The sequence below is a fragment of the Triturus cristatus genome, chromosome 7 (genome assembly GCF_964204655.1).
Source record: "Triturus cristatus chromosome 7, aTriCri1.1, whole genome shotgun sequence".
NCBI lineage: Eukaryota > Metazoa > Chordata > Amphibia > Caudata > Salamandridae > Triturus > Triturus cristatus.
Genome location: NC_140590.1, coordinates 1,630,089,278 through 1,630,113,312, shown reverse-complemented (window position 1 = coordinate 1,630,113,312; position 24,035 = coordinate 1,630,089,278). Strand labels below are relative to the sequence as shown.

Sequence of the window (24,035 nt, the reverse complement as noted above, 5' to 3'; positions counted from 1 at the left end):
CTTGTTTATTTGAATGAGGAACTGAAACAATATAGAATAAACATTTATTTTTTATCTAGTCACAGCATTGGGTTTTCTTTTCATACGGTTTGTATCTAAGGAAAATAGCATGACGTTAGCTAAAAGGAACTATGTGCTGGCCTTCATGTTCTTTCAGTATCTGAAGAACACTTGGGCATGTTCTCGGGACTGTGCCCTCACACCCTGAGAGCCTGGCATTGATCTGTAAATACCTATAAAAAAGGTGACCTTGGAGCCCATGTGTTGTGTTGCCGGGGCGGTAGCGGGACCGGCAACAGGCTTGTGATTATTAAAGTAGCGAGGGCAGTGGGGGCAATAACTACACGGGAGCTGAGTTGGGTATTTTACCGGTTGCACCATCGTAGCCCTACTGGCTTACGTACATGCGCGACCCTCTTTATTAATTCAGGGTCACATGACCTCCACGCTGTGCGCCTGTTGCGTCACAGGCGCAACACAACAGTCCTCCCCAACAAACATAAAAACAACAACAATCGGCAACATCCTGAACTGACCTCTAGCTCCTTTTACTAAGTGCTTACACTGCAATGTTCAGCAAGTATAACATAAAACAGTCTTACATAAAGTAGTCCTTCAATCGGCAGGACGGTGCTGGGTTACCCCGCAGCTGAAGCTGAGATAGTCCCCTGCTCTGGGAGTCACGGTCTCCAACCTCCGGGGCCTCTTCGCCGTGCTGGGTCTCAGGACGGTGATCACTGTCATTCAGCGCCATGCCTGTGGCTCCTGTGCCCGGGCTTGACGCGGGACTCATCGATTCCCAGATATCTTCAGTGACCGATGCATCTGCTACCCCACTGGAGGTGGCCTCCGCCACTGGTGTGCTCTGGGAACTGTTTTCAGACCGGGCTGGTGAGGGCCCCGACCTTTTGGGTTGATACTTCTTGAAGTGTGACACATTTCGAGTTATGGTTTCTCTTCCTTGAATGGCAATAATCCGGGTTCCTTTGACATTGTCCACGGTCCACGCGTTCTTTTCGTATGTCAACCTAAACTTGCCGCTTGGATTCAATTCTTCAGTAGTTCCTCATCACCTCTTCGCAGCCGGGGCTCTTGGGCCCTCCGTCTGTGACTGACCTGTGCATGTGCCTTGCGTCGCCGGGCATCAATCTGGAGATCATACAGGGACTCTGGCTGCCACTTGGGGTGATGAGGGATCGAGTCAGTGACCACTCGCCCCATGAGAAGATGGGCCGGGGCTACGCCAGTTGTGGTGTGGGGTGTTTGGCGATAACTCCTCAAAAATGTAAAAATGGCCAGCTCAATGGACTGTCCCTTGTCATGCGCGATCCGGATTACCTTATTCAAGGTCCGCATGAATCTCTCCGCCTCGCCATTTGCTTGAGGTTACCGGGGTGTGATTCTTCGGTGGTGAATGCTGAGAGACTTCAAATAAGAGGCAAAGTCTTGCCCTTGGAAGGGGGGGTCCATTGTCTGTCCTTAGTTCTTGTATGAGGCCATGCGTGGCCATGATTTTTTCAAGCTTTGGTATTACCTCCGCGGCACTGTGCACAGATATGATCTCGACTTCAGGGTACTTACAGTGGTCATCAATAGCCACAAACGTGTGACGTCCGTCAGGAAGGCTACCAAAGTCTAGGCTGATTCGGGACAACTCCGTGGTTCTACCATGATCGGAGCAGGTCGGGTTGTCTCCCCCATCACTTGACAGGCCGCACATGACCGGACAGTGGCTTCCACAAGTTCGTATATTAGCGGGAACCACACCTTGGTTCAGAGTCTGGACTTGGTCTTGACCATGCCTTGATGTCCAATGTGTGCAAGATGGACAACCTGCTCGGTTAACGACGTCGGGATTACCAGCCTGTGTCCTCTTAGGAGGCACCCAGTGTTGTCTTCAGTCAGCTCATCTCTGACGTGGTGTAAGCTGTCCATGATCCGCTGTGCGTTGGCCGTCAGACCTCTCCATTCTTCCTTGGCCTTGTGCCAGTTGCCACTTTGTAGAGCCGCTCTGGCTCATTGTAGGCATTCGTCTTTGCTGGTGGCCTCACGGAGGCTCTCCATGGAAAGGGGAATTGGGCAGGAGCGAGCAGTGACGCACCTAACATATTCTTCCGCGTCGGCCGCGTCCTCCATTTCTCGGACCGTGGCAGCTCTGGGATGTCTAGATAGGTAGTCAGACGGATTCCGAGAGCCGGGCTGATACTCCACTTTGCAATTGTAATTTTGGAGCTGCAACATCCACTTTTCGATCCGAGGCGGAGGCTTGGTGGAGGTCCCTGAGAAGAGTGCTACTAGTGGCTTGTGGTCCGTTGCTACCACAAATGGTTTTCCGTATATATGCAAGTGGAAATGGCGGCACCCCCAATGAATGGCAATGGCTTCTTTCTCGATTTGGGAGTATCGTTGCTCCGTCTCGGTGAGTGATCGGGTGGCAAAAGCCACAAGGGCCCAGTCCTCCTCCTGGCTCCGTCTCTGCAACAACACTGCCCCTAGGCCCATGGGGCCCGCATCCACTGCAACCAGCGTCAGTTTTCTGGGATCAAAGAAGGCAAGTGTGGTGGCTTCAGATAGGGCCTCTTTGATTTCCTCGAACGCCTTGGCTTGGTCAGGACCCCATTTCCAGGGGGTGGACTCCTTGGTAAGCTCTCTCAATGGTAGGGTCAAGTTGGCAAGATCCAGGATGAACCTCCCGCAGTAGTTCACCATACCGAGGAAGCTGCGGACCTCGGTGACGTTGGTGGGGGCGACGGCATCCTTTATGTCTCTGACCTTTTCGGGGTTGGGGTTGACTCCGTCTCTGGAGAACGTGTAACCAAAGAACTGTAGCTTCCTTCGTAGGAACTCACATTTCTCCCTGTGTAGGGTGAGGCCTGCATCCCGTAATCGACGGAGTACTTGCGTGAGGCGAATGTTATGTTCGGGAATGGTTTCTGCATGTACCATGATGTCGTCACTGACATTAATGATGCCAGGGATGTCTGTGATGAGTTCCTGTATGATGTTTTGGAACACTTCAGCCGCGCTGGACACTCCGAAGCTCAATCGGGTGTATCTCCGGAGCCCCACATGTGCCGAAAAGGTTGTGATGTTGCGAGACGCCTCATCTAGCACCAACTGATGGTATCTGGACCTCAGATCTAATTTGGAAAACCAGCAGGCTCCGGCCATTTCCCCGATCAGATCGTCTATCGTGGGGGTGATGTGGCGTTCTCTCTTGATGGCGACATTGGGAAGCCTCATATCAACACAAATCCTCACCGCGCCTGGCTGTTTGGGCTTTCGTGTGACAACGATCGGGGAAACCCACGGGGTGGGGCCCGTCACCTTCTCGATTATACCAGCGGCCTCCAACTTCTTGAGCTCTTCCTCGACCAGAGGATGCAGGTGGAAGGCTATCCGCCGGTGCCCCAGGGCCACTGGTTGGATGGTGGGGTCAATGTGGAGGTGTATCTCTTTCCCCTTGAACCTTCCGATCCCCTGAAATACTTCCGCAAATTCAGTTAGGAGATGCTGGACTGACTCCATGTGGACCCCAAAGGCAAACGTCACTACCCCCAGGTCCTCGGTGCCTCTGCACCCCAAGAGCATTCCCTGCCGATCTTCGGTAAGGTAAACGTTGGTGGTGATGGATTAGGCACCATGTGATATGGACGTTCGGAATCGGTCTCGTATCTTCAGGGGTGTGTCTTGACCGTATGCAAACACGGTGATGGTCGAGGGGTATAGGACTGGCATCGGATTCATGTTGCGGTGTAGGGTCGACGCCATGATGTTGATAGTAGCGCCGGTGTCGACCACGGCCATGACGTCTTGGGACCCCACTCGAATGCTGCACTGGGGCAAGCGTCACGCTTTCCGGGTTGTGGTGCCGATCATGTGGACTTTGTGCACCACCCGCTCTTCCTCCTCGTCGTCGTCCATATCACTGGGTCCTCTTTCTCCTTCGGGCAGGGCATTTACCACTTGGCGGGGTTTGCGGTGTCTCTTGGACCTGCAGACTTTCTCGAAGTGGTTAAACCGTCCGCACCCTGAACATCTCTTGCCTTTGGCGGGACACTCAGCCGCCGAATGGGGTGAGCCTCCGCAGTATCCGCAGGCTTTGGGTTGCCCTGATGTGGATGTCCGGGGTCCCTTCTTAACCCACCTTGTCGTGGGTTTGGTCATTACGGCGTTCACTGGCTCGGCCTTCACAGGTACTTGCAGGGCTGCTTCCATGTGTGCCTCCCGTGCTTTCGACAATTCTTTGGTCCGCCCCAATGTCAGTATGTCTGCGAGGGATTTTCCGGATTCTTCAAGTATCCGTTCCCGGAGCTTGGTAGAGGCGCAACCTTGAATTATCTGTCCCCTAATTTCTTCTATTTCATTGGGGTATCCGCATGTGGACGCTAGGTTTTTGAGCCTGGCATGGTACGTGTCTAGCGATTCTTCTGGGAGCTGGCGCGCTTGCCTGAATATGAGCCTTTCGTAATCTTGATTGGCCATGGGTTCAAACTGTCCGTTGAGGGCGTTTATCAGTGTGTGGTGGTTCTTGGGCGTGGCTTCCACTATAGTTTTGGCGATGTTATGGATGTCTTTGCCCCCCAAGTGTAACAGCATTGCTCTTTTCTGGTCCTTATGGACCTTAGTGGCCTCAAAAAATATGAGTAGGCGATCCACCCAGTCCTTCCACTTGGGTGCCAGCGATGAGGGCGATCCCTCGACGATAAAAGGCTCTATGGGGGGTATCGTGGCCATGGTCGCCGCCTTAACTAATGACTACGTTGTTTGCCGGTCCTCCCACATAGTTTCACTGTCCCTCTTGGATATGGTTAACCCTGGGGCGTGTGCTTTTACCACTTCTTAGTGGCTTCACCCCACTTACCAGGGCTCCCAGCACTCAGTTTGGCCACTGCTGGCTGCTCGCCTCTTCTTAGATGGGCAGGGGCTTGGACTTTTCGTGGGGGTCTCCAACCCTCTTGCTGATGGTCTTACTCCACCCAGACTCTGCTGTGTGCCTCATGGGTGTGGGCCTCCCTCATCCCCCTCCTGTTTGGCAGTCCTGCCCTGATTTCAGATGGGTCCAGGGGGGCCTGATGCCTCTGTGTGCAGCCTGGGCACTTGAAAACAGGTCCTGCAGCACGTGGCCGGTAGGCCAGAGCCTCGCATGTAACTCGCGATGAGCAGGGGGAGGGGCAGCGTCACGTCTCCTCACCTCAGGGGCTTGCGCCGATGATCTCGCGCCTCCTCGCTTGTCGCGCCGAGTTGCGGGCGCTCCAGGGGTCACACCGCCTTCGGTGACAACAGGGTGTACATGCCGGGGCATGAGCGCCGCGAGCCGATGGCAGAGCTCGTGACCGCCACACCAGCGTCCACCGACCAGCGAGGGCACGCCCACCCTCGTTGCCAGTTGTTGTGTTGCCGGGGCGGTAGCGCGACCGGCAACAGGCTTATGATTATTACAGTAGCGAGGGCAGTGGGGGCAATAACTACACGGAGCCGAGTTGGGTATTTTACCGGTTGCGTCGTCGTAGCCCTACTGGCTTACGTACGTGCGCGACCCTCTTTATTAATTCGGGGTCACAGGACCTCCACGTTGTGCGCCTGTTGCGTCACAGGTGCAACACAACACCCATGTCTGCCTGTAGCTAAGGAGGTAGTGCTGTGGTCCAAGTACAGTCTGCTAGTCTTTCCACTGTGGAGCATACTCTAAATACCACCTCTTCTTTCAGCCACAGTTTATTACTGTTACAAAATTATTGCCACTTTAGAGACCATAATCTTGGCAGAAATTCCTCGACCGTAGCATTTTACATAACATCCCATTGAGGCAGGAAGTATTATTTCAAACAGGCTTTGTCCTATCTTGCCTCCTTCCGACATCTTGTATTGTCAATGCTATCAACTGTGCCTATTTTCATGATTAATCAGTAAGCGCTAATTGTGTTCCTCAGAACAATTTATACATCGGATAAAGACCTTACTCATCACAGATTTAGCCAACACCCATTCTTTCAAACAACTGTCCCATATTTTGCACTTTTCTTTTGTTCAGTCCATCCTTCATGTACTTGTCGGCGTCCATTCAGCAATCAATATCACATTTCCATTGGACTAGTGTTGGTAGTATGGCACTTCCCTATCCTCTTGCAATGTAAAGGTTGGGTGCGTCCCAAGTATGTTAAGTTTTGTCTATGGTCAACCCAATCATCATATCTAGTTCACCACAAATTTCTCATCAGTAGCCCTTTATTGTGGCGCATTCCAAAAGTGTGTGTAGAATCTCTGGTAACACCCCCGTAGGCAGAAATCATCACCAGCCAGTCCAAATTTATGCAAGAGAGTGTTCTGGTGTGGAATGTACTGTGAAGGAATTTTAACTGAACCAGTCTAGAGCTAATTTAACTGTATTCTCTCTGGGAAATGTAACAGTCTCCATCCATACTTCATCCTCTATCTCATATAGCTCGTTCCCACCTCCCTTTTAGATTTGGCTGTTCTCCTTGAGTTTGAACCATTAATGTAATGTATATCAGTGAGACCACCTACCCAGTCAGGTAGGAGTTTCGAAGTCTCCTCTCTAGCTGTAGCTATTTATTCACTTGGAATATGCTCAGTTCATATTCTGTCTGTGAATGTTTGAAGGATACTATTCCTTTTGCATCCCATACTTTACACTGTGTGGAAATTCCACTTCTATCCTAGCAACGAAAACCAGTTAGGGCAGACGCCGATTTTAATTTGGTTCTCAGCCATAGTGGTGTTCTGGATATCGATCTATTTCTCCACCCCATTTCCTTGTTCAGCCTATTCCATGTCCCAAATACTGGTGCAGTTGCTAGCGGTGAGTTCTTGAGCAGAGCTCCTCCATAATGCACATACACATAATGCTAAATGGCCAAGGCGTGCCTATCCAGTGTATTCACAGAGTCATCCCTGGGAGCATAGGTTCAATCATTCACCACACATAGCTGGGCACCGTCATACAGTTTTTTTGTAGTCAGAAGTGCTATTCAACCTTCATAAGTGAATCTCTGAAGTGTGTTCTGTAGTGCCCGGGTTGGACTGTGCCTTGTTTTGCAATATGTATAAGAACTTCGGCTGTGGAATCGTTTTGTAGATTGTAACTCTACTCAATAATGCAGTGATATCCACAATCCCAAGTATGTAAAGTGACCATATTCCACTCTGAGAGGCCTATAGAATGCTTTACAGGTCTCCAACCCCCTAGTGTGGACAGTAATGAATTCTTCCAATTAACGCGCAATCCAAATTACCTCTCAAACTTGTGGAATACATGCTTTTACCTAGTTAGCGATCCTTCAGTATTACTAGCTATTCTTGATGCGTGACCTCACCTCTAATTTAGTCACTGGGTGTTCACGTTTTACCTGCTACAGGGAAAATATTTCTTTTGATTGCAAATTGTAATGGGTGGGATTTATATGTTGTCTGGACTTGACATATCATTAAGGTGTGTGGTGTTTGCTTCCCTTCTGCTTTATTATTAACAAAGTATGCCAGCATCCTATTAATGAGCCCTCAGACTCGGTGAAAGGTCCCTTTGATGCTTGATATTTGAGAGAGCTTGGACTTTTGTGGACAGTCACCTTGAAAGTAGTACGTTCTTTATAGTATGACATTGCTCTTGCTGGCTAAAGTTAGGATAGTTCAGGGTGTTATAATATTTCATGCCATTCCGTGGTCCCACCCGAACCGCCCCCTACTATGAAGAACAGGAAAAAACAGGCTCTCTGGACTCAGTTCTTTGGATTTGCTTTGCACGTGCTAGAATGTTTGCAGCTAAAGTCAGCAAGACATCTGACTAGGAAATCTTGAAATGCTGTTCGCTTTTCCCTCTGGTACCCACCCTCTGCCAGCTTATCTGTAACCAAGACTAGCATCTGGAGAAACTCTGTGCTGTGTCAAGAATACTGGAGTTATACTGTTCAGAAGACACGTGGAGGTACCTAACCCTGAGACCTTGAAGGTCTAGTTGTCATGAGGGCTGCATGAGGGATGACTCGAAATGAAGAGCATGCTTTGGAGCCATGAAATAATGAAGGTAGCTGACTTTTTTCTACAAACATAGGTTACTGAATGCATCATCTGTGGAGGACATAGATCTGATGGTGAACCTGCACTTATTGGCCCTCCTTACTTTGTGGGTGCAAGTTTTCCTTTCAATGCAGGACATTTTTGGTGTGTCTGGCTGATGGAGCTGTGTTGATTCTGGAACCTCTTGAATTATCTCTCTATGGTTCCATGGAATTCTAAAAACTAAAAATAGTGATACACCTGCCAGAGGCAGTGGGAAACATGAGCGAACTGAAGATGAAACACTGTATTCTCTGATCATACCCAAGAAAAAATGAGGAATAATCCTACAAAGGCTGGTTCTGTTGACCCTATTGTTAGTGGAAGACAAATAAGGACTTAATGGATATAGTCTGGTGGGCGTTCGTTGATGTGTAGTTAAGCTATCTGGAGGAATGATGCTGCTTCAGGTGGCTATGAAAATAAGCTGGAGGAGGACATGACTTACTGGAGAGAGTTATATTTCGCTTTGACTGAAGATGGTGAAGGCTATCCTCTATCTCACTGATGAATGAAGCAATTCTAGTGAGGTACTGAGAGGTGTCGAAATCAGACTAATTCTTGTGTTTTTATTGACTATATTGCTCCTCATACTCAAGGTATATAACACATTTTACTGCCTATGTGTGTTCCATGTAATCGCCTACGCTTTCCCATGGTGTTTTGTTTATATGTTTGAAAACCAATACAATTGTTATTTTTGAAAGACCCATTAAAACTAAATTCTCTTGCTGCCCGTTGGAACCACTGGTTCCAGCAGGTGCCCTGGAATTGTGGGTTCCCCTGCAGTTAAAAATGTTAACTATAACCAAAGATATTGCCTCCTGGTCTAGCTTCTCAACCCTCAATGTAATTGGCACTCTCAATCTTTTGACCTCCTTGAAATTTCAAACCTCTTCACTGATCCCCTCCCCTCCAAACTCATTAATGAGTCCATTCACCTCCTACTCCCACTATGGACCAGGATAATCAGTGCCTCTCTCACCCAAAGCTCTTTACCCGACTGCCTCAAAACAGGTCAGGTTACCTACATCCTAAAAAAAAAATAACTCTGACCAGTCCGACCCCAACAACTACCGCCCCATCTCCTCCATCCCTACTCTGGCCAAATTCCTAGAGGAATGTGTACATTTGCAGCTCCACAATCACATTGAACAATTCCTACTCCTCGACCACTGTCAATCCGGCTTCTGTTCGGGTCATAGCACCGAAACTGCCATGATCCACATTGTCGACGATGCCCTGCATTCACTTGACCAAAATGAATCTTGCCTTCTGATCCTGCTGGAGGTGTCTGCAGCCTTTGACACCATCAACCATGCTACCCTACTTGGCCTTCTTGAACATAGGATGGGCCTCTCCTGCACCGTGCTAAAATGGTTCTCCTCCTTTTTACATAACAGATCGCAGCACTTCCTAATCAATCACACTCTTTCTGAGCATTCTCCGCTAACGATGCGTGTCCCCCAAGACCCTATCCTCTCTCCTACACTGTTCAACCTATATATGGATCCCCTTAACGAAGTCCTCAAACTCTCCCATGTCGCCTAATGTATGTTGGCTGATGACACACAACTCTATATGAGAATAACCTCCATCAAGGACATCCACACCCTCAACGTCACCCTAACAAAAACATTCTTACTGATTGCTCCACCCACTACCACCCCTAACATCAATGACTGGCTCCCTCTTCTCTCATCCTTGAATTGCACAACACACATCGTCGACTCCGCCAAATCCCTAGGTATAACACTAGACAAAGACCTTGCCATGCAAAAACACATCAACACCATCACTAGAGGAGCTAACCATGAATGAATGAATGAATGAAATACAACTTATAGAGCGCTAAGTCCAAGGCCATCAGCTCGTATTCTCAGGAAACTAAAACCTTTCCTCCCCGCAGCCGACCTCACAACCGCGACTCATGAACTTGCACTCTCAAGGCTTGACTACGGTAGATCTACCCTGTGGGCCTCCCGAAAACCTCACTTGTACCTCTGAAGGTTACCCTCAATGCTGCAGCTAGGCTCATCACGGCTCACCATGGGTTAAAGAAAAAGTGATCACATCACTCCTGACCTTCGTGCACTAAATTGGCTTCCCTTCGAGGCCAGGATGCATTTAAAAATTACCTGCATGACCCACAAAGCAGGGCACCACAATACCCCTCCTTCTTGTCCCAGAAACTGACCCTATCGGGAGGAAATAGATCCTCCAAAAGCACGAGTTCCCTGCTTCTCAAGCCACAAAAATTCAAGAACACCTACAACTATTCCTTCTCTGGAATGGCCCCTAACATCTGGAACTCTCTACCCATGGAGATCAGATGCCACCCATCCACATCCCTCTTCCAGAAAGAAGTAAAAATGTTTCTATCCAAATTCCTTTCTCACTAGGACTAGACCACTGGTACCCCCACCACATAACCTCAGGGAAAACTATGCCTCTGCTCTCCCCACCCTGTAATTCCCTCCATCTTCTACCTCAGAATGTTGTGTTCACACATTCTACTGTATATTATTTGTTTACATCCTTTATATTTTGTTGCTTTGTATTTTTATATATGATTATGTAACCCGAGTAATTGCTGCTATTTTGCCTACATATCCCACTGCATATATCGTTTATTCTTTTTTGCCCTTACTATGTATTTTTATTTATTCTTTATGTTGCTTGTGTTATTTGGTTGTGCTTACTCTGTAAAGCGCTCTGACACCATTTGAGTAATGTTTGCGTTATATAAAACTCCTCCAATAAAATAAATAAATACAATCTGTTTCTCAATGCAGCTAGTAGAATATGGTAGAATTGTGGGTTCCAGATCCCTAGACTAGAATTTCTCTTTTCCCCAGCGTTGGAATATTAACTTACAACCAGTTGGAGCATCAACTGGGTTACTCAAGAATGTGCCTAGTCGCCCCAGTATAACCAATTACTCTTACAAGTCATGTTAACTGGACAGTAGAAGTTGCTTTTGAGGAAGCATTTTTGTTCTCAGCTTTGTGCGAAAAGGAATCCAAGGTCATATTTGGATTGTGGGATTTTGGCCATCTCTCAGCTACCTGGGTTTAGACCCACTGAGTTGGTCTTCATTGCACCCAAGATCTGTTATAAATTATGACACAGGGCAGTCATAGAATAACAAACTAGTGGATGGGGACATCCATTAAAAAGTGGTCAATGCCCCGTCCACCCTAATTAGAGTTCATGGAGGTCCTATACACTCTAATTAGGGCCGACAGGATATCAACCACTTTTTGTTAGATGTCGTGCATCCACAAGCTCTAAATAAAGCCCTGGGTCTGACCTCTTTATTCGTCACCCCTAGTAGAAGGCTAAGACTCAGAGTCTTTAGGAAATTGCCAAGGGCTTTGCATCTTTAGTCCTTAGGTTTACATAGCTGGTAAACCTTGGTGTTATTTACCTAGGAACTCCTTCCTTTCATAGCCAAGGCAAGGTAACTGATATAAAGCATATCACAGCCTCAGAAGTGCTATTGTTAAACTACAGTTTCTCATCAGTTAATGGTCCAGCAATAATAGAACTGGTGAAATATCCTGAGATTTCTTTATTGGAGTTAATTGATAGCACATCGACAGAGCTCTTTTTTGACTTTTTTGCAGGAATATCTTTTTCCATTGACCAAGCTCCATTTTTTAAAATTAAATGTCGGCTTGTCTAGATGGTATTACACCCACATGCCCTTTATTCATGGATTCAGAAGACAGTTATGTTTGGATGGATTCTGTCTAGTGGAACCAATGTTTCTGACTTTTGGCTCAGTTAAATGGTTTTATTCCAACTTAACCTCGTAGGTTCACTTCCAATCTTTGTTCCAAAGGATCTCCTTTGCCACAAGATAGTGTAGTCTCTGCCTCTGATCTACAGGAGCGTTCTAATCATTTACCATTTGAGTGGTTCATTGTAACTCGTGAAACATTTTGTGCATCTCCTGAGTTAAATTATTGGCTATTGAGAACACTTGCTCTGACCTGTTAACCTGCAAGAGATTTGATCTGTGATAAATTGGTACTCTTTTGAAGTATGCTTCTTTGACTTTACAATCTAACCCCTCCTAGATAATGTTGAGGCATATGCCTTGAAAGTGCAGAGTTTACAATATATTTTGAAAAGTACACAATTGAAAAATAAATATTTGTAAAAATGTATTTCACTCTTTCACTGTGCCTCTTTTAAGAAACACCGGGGGTGGGGGCTGTCACATTACTTGCTTTAAGGGCTTCTATAAATCTTGAAGCAGTTTTGTGACCAAGAGTGACCTACTGAATATATTTTTTGCAGGGAGCCTTTTCGGAAAAGCTGACCTATGCCTGCCGTTACTGTGAAGCAGCGTTTGCCTCCAAAACACGACTGGAGAAGCACAGAGCTTGGAACCATCCAGATAAACAGCCCGCAGACATCCGCGCTTGGAACCAAGTGCAGAAGTTACCTGACCGAGGCACTGCCATGAAAAGGTAGAATGGAGTACAGTTGCATGCTCAAAAGGGGCAATTGAAAGCCCATATCTGACTCTTCCTTCCCAATGCATATTCCTGCATGTACTGCAAGGCTCCCAAGCCAGCCATGAACACAATGCATTATTTACTTCCACAGCAGCAACAGTCACCACAAGACCCTCAATGCAGCACTCAAAACACTGAACGTGACCACGGCACCTACTGCTGGCACTCATGGGAGAGTCCTGAAAGTACTGCAGGGTCACCTAAGTGGAAGCAATGACTAAAGTAACTTCCTTGAGGGGGGGTCCTAATACAGTGCTCAGGGAGGTCGTTGATACTCTTGAGCACCCCAGTGCTACTTACAACAGATCCTCTTTATTGTTTGCAGGCACTGAAGCGTTGTGTGAGCTGTTTATCCTCCTCATTGATGCTGCATACAGTGCATCACGTTTGCTTTTTGCTTTTTGGAAAACAATGCTTACTTGTTTTCATCATTATGGTGAGAGCCACCACTTCCACTTCCACTTCCGGCCCTTGTTTCAACCCTAAAAAAATAACTAGACTGTTAACATTTTAATCCAATTTGAATATTCCAAGAAGTACCATAAACGGCTAGATGAACATGTAACTTCATGTTATAAGTCTTTGAATTGACAGGGAACACTAACGCAATGATTAAAATCTACTAGATTACTTGTATAGAATACTCAAAAATATTTGTTTGTTGACGGAATGTGGAACTTAAACCTTCTTTTTAATCTTATTTAAAATGCATCCTTTTGGCTATATTGTTTTGCTCATTAATATGGTTACCTGAATATTTTACTTGTTGTGTTTCATTAAGTCTGCTGAATACTTTTGGTTGAACTGTGGATCACTGAGATGGTGTGCCAGAAGCCGTGCTCTGTTGCTGAACGTGGACCCAGTGTTTATAGGCAGCAGCACTGCTAGTTTAGATGTTCTTTTTTATGGTGTACTTTTTTATCAGAGCTAGCAGAATGCTTAAGTTCTGTGTTCCCAAGCGAAAATGATTAGAAATCTGAGCAGGAATATCTCAAATTAACTTTGATCTGAAGTTCCACTTAACACTTCGAGATCTCTGTTGTTTCGTGTGTCAGTCGAGGTGAATTTCATTTGAGAAAAAATCCTCTTGGTTGTTACATTGCTGCCAGGCATGGGCAATAGAAACGACCTCAGAGTGTTTTTTACACTGGCAGCATCTCCATGCAACTTAGAAAAAACAGTGTGCATTTTTGTGCATAGGGTAGTTGGCCTGTGCCAACTCACAAAGCAGGAAATTAACTGTATTTGTTAAATAGTTTTATTGGAGTTCCAGGGTGGCCAGTGATGTTAACCGCATAAGCAGCTTCGCAGAGTTACAGAAAGGTTTAGGAAGCCAAGCCTATACACACAGGACCAGTGCTATAATGAAGCCATTGTCGGCAGCTGCCTTACAGCGTCACTACAAATGACCATACGATTTCAACATATGTCCTTGTTGCTGGGGCATAGGCAGGACACTAGAATTATGCGGCAATGGAAGACCACATAATGTGGAAGAGTACTAAATTATGTGGGTAGGAAAGGCAAATAGCCCTGCGTACTGCAACATCTCTTGCTATCTCTTTTGTTAGAATCGTCAGTTTATGAATCAGATGGTGGATTTCGCAGGAAGTGTGGTAATTCTGTGATTATGGGAAATATGCCATAGCTGCAGAACCACTGAATTCCAGTGGCTCTGGGCTTAAGGGGCCAGGAAACGCTAAAGTGTAGTTCTTCATCAGCTAATCCTTATACCTGTGCTGTAGACAAACTCAAACTCACCAGTAGAGGTGTCATGGGAGGGAGTAAATCCAACATGGGTCGCAAAGGCTCTTCAGCATAACAGAAAAGGTGAGAGATGAATGTAGAAAACAAGGAAACACAGTGCTGCTGCAGGCAGGGGAGAGAAAAAGAGAAGTTGGCTTGTTCTTTGGGGCCTTCCATATAGTAATAACACATATTTCCAGACAGCGTGCCAATTAAAATATATACTTATCAATAAAAAATTAGTTTTTACCTAATCCTACTATTCTACCAAACATAAACGCAATTGTAGACATATTGGTGCAATTGAAAAACCATTAGTCTTTTATTGGATGAAGCTAGACATTCTTTGTATTGGAGCAGACATTTGAGCAACACAGGACTATGAAGAAAGAAGGTTTCTGACCCTTGGCCTTCAGACTGAGAGTCTTACACTATAACTATTAGTTCATTACTAGCATTCGGCTTTTGCAGATGAAAACACGCGATACAAAAGTGAACAAGAATTAAATAACTAGTTTTGGTTGTTGAGGCCTGGCATTTATTCAACATGTATTTTTTTCAAATGGAGTGCCAATTTAAATATTTGCTTATCAATAAAAAATTGTTTTTCCTTAATTCTACTATTCACCCATTAACAAACATAATTTTAGACTGAAAAACTATCTTGAAAAAGAATATCGGGAATCAAACCCAGGCTAAGTGTTTTACACCATAACCATTAGGACACAACCACCATTCTTATTTCGCAGATGAAAACATTTAATAGAAAAGTCAATAAGAAAGAGAACGTGTTTTGTTCTTTGTGGCCTGGCATACATTAAAAACGACTATTTCTATGCAGAGTGCCGATTCAAATATTTGCTTGTCAGTAAAAAAAAATGTTGTTACATAATCCTACTATTCCTCCATTAACAAACAGAATATTTGATATATGTGCAGTTTGAAAACTGTTATCTGTTTATTGAACAACCTAGACAACATTCTTTGCAATAGAACAGACCTTTGAGCAGACACATCAACCAGAAATGTAACCCTCAACCTTTAGACTGAGAGTTTTAGACCATAACCACAAGACTACAACAAGCACTCTCATCTTGGAATGCTGGTTGAAATGCAGCCACCTCATTGGCTGTCCGTCAGCAAGATTCATATTACCGACGAATGCCATCCGTTACAGTACTAGTTACGGATATTCATCCGAAATAACTGATGGTCCTTGTAAATAACGGACTGGTGATCACCCTATTGCAGCAGAGCTGAAAACTTCATTTGCCACCAAAATAGTTGTCAATGGCAACTCTTTACACTTTAGCAAAATCAACTTCTCCTTTGTTCATGAAGGTGCTGTCAAGACCTAATTGTCAACAAGGTCCTTGTCAACATCATCGCCCACACACTCAGTGACAAGGACATAGTTGACCATGGTTTCAACAATTCTCTGTAAACATTTAAACCAATATCAGCCACCTCATTGTTGGCAACCGCGCTGTCACTGGCACAAATACCTCAATGTAACGCAATGAAACTCCTTAGTGACAGCACCATGAAAGCCTGCAATAATCCCAACCATTGGCAATCGCTCGGGTAGCATTCCAACCCATAGTTCTTTTGTGCACCATGCCACCCCAATTTGACCCTACTCCAATCAGACGTTTTAAGGCATGGGCAAAGTGGGCCCTGGCCCAGTGCCCCAGCCTTTCAGGGGGGGCCCTGATATGCCAGCTCTGTTCTGCAGGGAGTCTTGCCCTGATGACCTTGAATATTTCTTAAACAGATTGTTTTAAATACCCTTTTCCTTTAATTTATTTTTAGGTCTCGCCTGGCGTTAGCAGCGCACATGCGTTGCTCTCGCCATGAGAGGGCTTCTTGGAATCAATACGGTTCCAGAAGTCGTGTCTCTGCTCTGCCCGTAATTTCTCATTTCTCGTCATTCATTATCCGGAACAGAGTTCATTGATTGGACCTGAAGGTTTTTAGTCCCTCCTGGTTGCCACCCTGTCCTCTTTAGGCCAATCCCACCGGGATTGGATGTTTTACTGGCGGCGTGAGACGGTGGGTTTAATATTTACTGTTGGCACTTTTTTCTTTACTATTGCATGCGTCTTGCGTGTCTTCAGGCACGGTGTCTTGTGTGTGTGATGCATTTTGTTTATTATACGCTATCTTGTTAGTATACGCTTGAGGCGCGTTGTCTTGGGTGTGGGCTGCGTTTTGTTACTTGCTTACTGATTAACTGAATGTTTTTTTTGATCGGGAGACGGTGGGTTTAACTGCTTGCTTTTGAAGCACAATTTTTTCTTGTGTGTTAAGCACTTCATGAAGTGCCTGTCCTCAAGCAGTCTCCCTCATGTACTTTTCTCCCTATGCAGTTGTGCGTCTTCCTGCCTGTTGCTCTCTCTTCGTGCTTCTCCCCATTACCTTTCCACGCATTCCGTGTTGTTTCCCTTAACCCCCATTTTGATTCTCCATGTCTGTGTTCGTTTCACTTACAGCTCTACTCTCCTCTGTGTTGCTTACGCCCGCCTCCCACCCTCACCGCGTTGTGTCCATTTTCCCCATCTTCCTTCGTGTTGCTTCTATGTCCCTGTTGCTTGTGTCCTGATACCCGCTTTCTTTGATTAAAAACAAAAACGTTTGCGTGTTTTTTTTTTCTTTCCACAACTTGGATCGTTAACCAAAAAGAAAGGAAAAACAAGCATTGAAAATGCAATAGGTCTCGCCTTTGATTAAGTTAAAGCCATTTGCTTTGCTAATGGTATTGTATAGCAAAGCAAATGGCTTTAACTTAATGAAAGGCGAGACCTATTGCATTTTAAATGCTTGTTATGAAGGGTGATGTGTGAGAGTATATTACAGACATTTTGCAGAGAAATGTTGTGTTTTTGTTACATGCAACATCCATAAAAAAGTTTCTTTTAGGTCAAAACAGGACCTCAGGTATAAGAAATAGGAGGGTGTCACAGAGATTATTTCAGTAAAATTTTGTGAGCTGCTGCTGTATTATATTGTTGAAAACACACGTCACTATCCCTAAATATTTGATGTAAACACATTTAGGGGCATATTTATTAAGATCTCATGCAGTGCAGCAAGTCACCTTGCTGCGCTTTGTGATCGGGAAAGGACGGTATTGCACCGTACTTAACAATATACAGCGCATTCCTGTAATTTCCCAGCGCTGGCGCACGGTATGCTGCCTAGCGCCAATGCAGACACCCTTGCACCGTGGTGCAAGGGTGGCTGCATTGTAATGAGAATTGTTTTTTTGCAAGAAGGGACACCTTTCTGCACAAAAACCCTGTGAGGCATTTTCCTCTTTCTATGTGTGCTTCAGAATGCAGCACACATAGAAAGACGATGTGACGAGGAGAAATAAAGATATTTCTCCTCGTTACGCCTCACCTGGGGATGCGTAGCCTTTTGATACAGTCCCAGATCTACCACTAATGATAAATCTGGAATTGCGCCAAAATCTGTGGATGGATGCATGGGAACACGCACGCTCCACCCATGGAACGCTTACTTGGTGCAATTTGCGCTGCGTTGCGTTACTCTGGATTTATCAACCCACTCAGGGCCAAACAAGGTGGCTTTGTGTGGCTTTATATTTCCTATTTAGGTTTTGCATCACCCTGCGCCTCCTTGCGTGGCGCAAGGGTGGTGTAAAACCTACAGAAATATGCCCCTTAGAATTTGGATGAGTGTTCCTGTGCACTGTCATTGACCTGGCCAAAGAGGGCATGAAAGAGCTGAAATTGGATAATAAATTCGAAACTGTTCCGTACAAGGGCCCCCAAAATGTTTGCCCAGGACCTCTGAAATCCTTAAGATGTCCCTGAATCCATTAGGAACAATCCATCCCTAACTGCCAGGCCAGGTCCTTTCTGAACTGAGACACAAGCAACCCAAGACCGGTTTCGCCCTATATTGGGGTCTCATTCGTCAGATGTAGCTTGGTTCCAGTGGCACAGTGAACATGAGACACACATCTAGTCATATCCTAGCTACTCTTGCGGTACATCAAACAACCCAGGCACATCAAACAGACCAGGTACTTCCTGAACTGGAACACAAGCAACCTGATGCTGGACAACACAAACAACACTCTGCCTCTAGAACCAAGTGAAGAGGCCTAATTAGGCCGAAACAGGTCTTCCGTTGCTTATATTCGATTCAGAGAGGACTTGGCAGTTCGGGCTGGACTGTTCCTATTGCAGCAGGATCAAGCGCCTTTGCATGTGATTCTGCCCTTGGTGCTGGAGTAAGATTTCAGATTTTCTAGAACACCAATATCATATTCAGCCCTACCGCCTGTCTCTGGTTAATTCCAGTCTCTGCTATTCATTCACAAGATTGCAACAGGCAGGTATTTTCACTTGTATGCAGAATCCAGGATTTCAGACATTGTTTCAACTTGACTTACTAAAGAGTAAATGTATGGACTCTTCTGTTTCTTTTAGCATGTCACAGTGTCGGCACCTACACACAAGCTTGAAAGTGTGCTGTCCAAGTTCATGGGGCATGATTGACTTGATTAAAAATATGAATGTAGGAAAGTTCCAGTGCTAGAGAAGAAAAAATATTTTCCTGTAATTGTAGTTCTACAGCGTAGGTATCAGAGATTGACATGTAACCCTCTCACCTCCGCTAGGAGCTGGCCACTCCCGCATGTGGCCCGACTGCAGCGATCATGTGGCCTACCCTTGGGCAGGAACTAAGGGCCTGATTGTACTCTAGCCGTTGGAGCGGAGCACTCTTGTGTGTTCCCTTCGGCCCCTGCCGGTGAGAGGAGACCGTTTATCATTTAAGAAGCCCTCCCTTAGTCCATTACTGAGACTACTGACTTTTGCCATCGAGGTCCCATCTGGCCTGTACTGTGCTGCGCCCAGTGGTGGGCGCTATTATTACTGGGTGGCTGCCATCAACCTACTGTGGAGGTACTGCCTTTCCTGTAGTAGTAGATTTCATCTTGCAATTATTGAGACACAAGGCGCACCCTCGATTGAAAGCCTGCAGCGGCCCACTTTGTGAGTTCCTGACAACCTTGCTACCTTCTCATGATATCGCTTTGCCACAGCTGTGAGGTACTTGCCCAATTACCATCATTCAGTGTGTCTGCGCTGGGCAGGACTATCACATTGGCTGTGGTGGGGATTCCCCTAGCCCAATCCCTTTCTTACTGTGACTTAGATTGAGGCCCTGGCCCCTGGAGGCCTGGGGTGAGCAACTTGGGCGATTCCACGTGAGCCGCTGGTGACAGTCACTCATGTGCTGGTGAGCTCCTTGACGCTGTGCTGCTTCGGCTTGCCAAGATGGGTAAAACAGATAAATCCCTGTCAAAACTACAATTTGACCTACCAAGGAGCCCTAAGAATCGCGAAAGCGGTTGTAGGAGGCTGGCTTAGTATATGGTGCACACTTATTTAAGTGAAGCACCTTGCACTAATCCAGACAACCCTTATGGTGATTTTAGTGGTCTCAGACAACCTTAGAAAATTCTTTAAATGTTAGCTGTAGACAGCAGCCTTCAGGCTTAGAACAGGAGTGTTAAGCAGCTTCTTTTACCAGATCTAATCATGTAGTGTAGGTTAAACGAAAAATAATCACACAGTGTAGTTATAACAAAATGACTATTTATTACACAACACTCACTAACACATTGGTATATCTCCTGCGCGGACATATCAACAGAAATACACAAGTATGCTTCAATTGCAGGAGGTAAGTAAGCACAATACACAGTGATCGCAGGGGGGAGACTAAACCGTGCACTAAGAAAGTGAACTGCGGCCTAAGTCAGGACTTGGACAAGGGGACTCAGAAGAGCTGAGGACACAAGGAACCACCCAAGGTTAATACCCAGGAACCCCAAGGAGGCTGTGTGCAGAGTGGAAACACAGCTGCATACTCAATAGAAGTCAACGGGAAAGTTGTAGGTGCAGTTTTGAAGAAGGGCCCTTTCCAGTTGACCCTGAAGAAACCCAGTGGAAGACAGAAGGCTGGAGAGTCACCCCACCCTTGGATACCCCAGGAACCAGGATACCTACACCAGGGAAGCTGGGTGCATAGGTGCAAAGTGATGTCGGAAACCTCCGTTGACCACAATAGAGGACTTCAGTGAAGATGCCATGGTGAAGACTGCAAGAGTCCGGTGGAATCCAAGGGTGGAATCTTGAAGAGGAGAACCTGCAAGCAGAGGGTACAGAGTCAATGCCACTCCAAGGTGACCAGGAGGCATGGAAGAGCAATGCAGGATTGATGATGGTGACCTTGTCGCTGCAGCTGTGAGGACCAGGTTTCTCTGAGGAAGACCAGGAGCCGTTCACGAGCTGTCCCACGTCTGAAAACGAGAATCAGGGTGTTGGTGTCCTGCGGAAGCACCATCAAGCCTTAGCAGCAGCGACAGACCTTGAAAACGATGAAGAAGCAACGTTGGGACTAGCAGGGTTCAAGGGACTCGCCAAGTGCAGGAGAGTCAGAGCAGGCCCTGATCAAGCAGGGGAGCCCACTGAAGCAGAAGACCCTCAAGAGGACCCACAGCCCTAAGGCACAGGAGTCGCAAGAGGACCTCTAGCAGCAAACCAAAGATGAAGGCCCACGGTGCAGAGGATGCTGTGAGGACGAAGATCTTGGCAGGAAGAGATGTTGGAGGCTGGAGCTTCTTGTAGCTTGAAGATCTCTGGAGTGCAGAGCCAACAAGCATTGGCAACGGCAAGTCGACGCCATGCACAGGGGTTTGGTCCCAGCGGTTCCGACAAGGGATACTGGCCTCAAAATTGCAGAGAGGACCGGCCAGGCCTCAATGGAATTGCAGAAACACCACCTGTGTTGCTGAGCTTTCCGAAGTACATGAAACGTTAGGAGCAGCAGACCGGAAAGCTTTGTTGCAGTGCCTGCAGATGCCGAAGAGTGACTCCTTCACTCCAAGGGAGATTACTTTGGGTGTCCTTGATGCCCACTGGTCTGTTGAAGATCCTGGAAGAAGTACAGACACAGATGATGAAGAAGACTTGCAGATGTGCAAGACTAGGAGCAGCAGGAGTCTTCCTTAGTGCAGTCGCAGTTCCAGGCGAAGCCCCAGTGTCCAAATGGTCGAAGAGTGATGTCGTTTCAGACTTGAGCCTTGTCCCTTGACAAATCTGAGGACCCACTCACAGGTAAGCCCTTTTATACCCTTAGAAAAGGGTTAGGACGACTCAGGGGTCTCTCCCAGAGGAGGGGGTGGAAAGAGGGAAGGACACTCCCATGTCATTTGTCCAGTTTCGCACCAGAGCAGGAGCCAAGAGCTCCCAGAACTGGTTCCAACTGGAGTATGCAAGGAGGGCATCAAATGTGCCTTTCAAAGCAGTTTGGTGGCGCTGTCAAGTACCCTCAACCCAGCCCAATATACTAAGTCCTGTCTGGGAGGTGGTCACACCTCCCTGTGACAGGAAACCTATTGTTCTACCGTCCCCTGCTCGAGCTCAGCTCAGCAGCAGGAGGGCAGAATAGTGTCTGGGGTCGGCAGCAGGACTAGCTTGCTGGCAGACCCTGGAAGGCTGTTGTCAAAAGTACTGTTGGCTTCCCAGAGGAGGCCCCCCCCACCCCAGTGCATGGAATCATACCTCCAACACTGGTAACAATGTTGGGGTATGATTACAACATGTTTGATACCAAACATGCCCGGGTTCGGCACACCCACTATATAGTTAGCCATCACGTAATGGCGCATTGCCACTATATGTATCAAAATGGCTAACTGCACTTCCAAAACCTGGAGAATCGACTCCAGGGTTTGTAGGGGGTATCCTGCTCATGCAGGGGCACCCTCACACTTATAACCCAACACCCTGCCTTCAGGATTGAAAGGCCTGCTTTAGGGCTGACTTATAGGTTTTAAGTGTAATGACCTCAGATATAAGAATACTTATATCGGTCATAAGAGGTGCTAGCACCAGCTTACACAAGCTGCAATAGCAGGCCTGTGGTCACAGTTTGAGTGATCTCTCATGGGTGGCTTAATACCAGCTGGCAATTGAGGAGGTACAGAAGTACTTACCAAGTCAAATTTAGGGAGGAAGCACAGTGATTGGTGTTCTGATTAGCAGGATCCCAGTCAGACTAGTCAAAAAACACATACTGACACCATCAAAAAGTGGGGGTAAGTATGAAAGCAGATCCTACTTTCCTACAGCAGCACAGTTGGGTCAGAACCTGTAACCGAAGAATCTGAACGTGAAGGGGACGCAGATCTGAAGCATATCCTAATGGCTATGCTACATAGCCTGGCCAAAATTGATGGTAAAACAGATGCGCTCTCCTTCAGAATGGATCGATTGTGAGAGCGGATGGACAAGCATGCAGAGCGCCTAGGTGCCATAGATTGTCCAGTGTCGGAGACAGAGGATCAACAGGTTGCTGTCTCCGCTGCGCAGAAAAAGATGAATAAGCTGTTACTCATGCCGCAGGCAAAGACAGAAGAGTTGTAAGCCCGTTCACGCAGAAACAATCTACGTATAGTAGGAATAGCCGAATCTCCAAATATTGACAACATGGAACGTTACATAGAGCACTTGCTCATTGACTTGTTAGGGTGAGATACCTTCTCAGAGATCTTTGTGGTGGAGCTTGCTCACCGCTCGCTAGCCCCACGTCCAGTCCCACGAACCGGCCCGCCCTGTGATAGTGGGACTTTTGATTTATAGGCACGTGGCGCTGCGGAAAGCATGTGAATTGAAAGTATTGCCCCAAGAGGTCTCTTGACATCTATTTGTACCCTGACTTCTCTCAACAAGTCCAGGAGGCCCGACGGCTATTCATCCCAGCCAAGAGAAAACTGTGGGAACTCCAGCTGGAATATAGCATCCTCTATCCTGCGAGGATGCGGGTCATGGTGGACAGCAAGGCATTATTTTTCAGTGACACTAAACAACTGCAAAAATTCCTCAAATGGAGGGTCACTGCTGGTGGTAAGCGAGGATCTACCAGCAAGAATCTGGATGACAGAGAAAATTCGCAAGATCTAGGAGACTGAACCCCTCTAGCCCTTCCTAGACACTTGGTTTGTAGTAGGGGGTGTCCATTGCGGAGGGCTGGACACTGAGGCATACTTCTACCTGGAACTGTTTGTCCTTCTCCTTTGGTCAGGTTTTGAACTCTCAGATCGTTCTTTTCACCACATACATTGGTAAGAGCTTTCCGATCATGTTACGCTGGTTTTTTATAGCCCCGTACGATGCTCTGTTACATACAGCTCACTGCATTGCAATACTTATTCTAAAAAGTACTTACTATTCTCACAAGTGGTTTGTTATATTGACTCATACTTTTCTTTAGGCATTCAAGAGAATTGACATACGGCTTTGAGTAATCACAAGCCTGGGCCGGCAACATCTTACCCCATGTGTATACCACTTTTATTTGTTTTGCTCTTTTTGTGGGTGGGGCAAAGAAAGGTTAGAGAGTGCTGTTGCATTGCTGTGTGTGTTGGGGAATTTCATGGCGAGGGGAGGTCTGCGCTCTTTGAGATTGTATGTTATGTGTAGTCTGTAATTGAAAGTACTGTATGTTGCATGACTGGACAGTGTGTGGGTAATGTACTAGATGGCGGATAGCACAGGGTATGTAGTGGATGGTTTTTCAAGCCGTTCACTAATTCGTTTTCTCACATGGAATGTCAGGGGTCTAAATGACTGCCGAAAGATA

The 24,035-nt window shown here is 46.5% G+C and overlaps 1 protein-coding gene across 5 annotated transcripts in view; it reads left to right on the top strand.

Moving 5' to 3' along the window:
• The window catches only part of ZNF512B (zinc finger protein 512B), a 295,003-nt gene that overhangs the window by 171,724 nt on the left and 99,244 nt on the right, over window positions 1-24,035 (top strand). For all 5 annotated transcript variants that reach the window (XM_085619660.1, XM_085619659.1, XM_085619657.1 and 2 more), the window contains one exon: window positions 12,385-12,557. In XM_085619660.1, coding sequence (XP_085475786.1) covers window positions 12,385-12,557 — 173 coding nt within the window. The remainder of the gene's footprint in view (window positions 1-12,384; window positions 12,558-24,035) is intronic.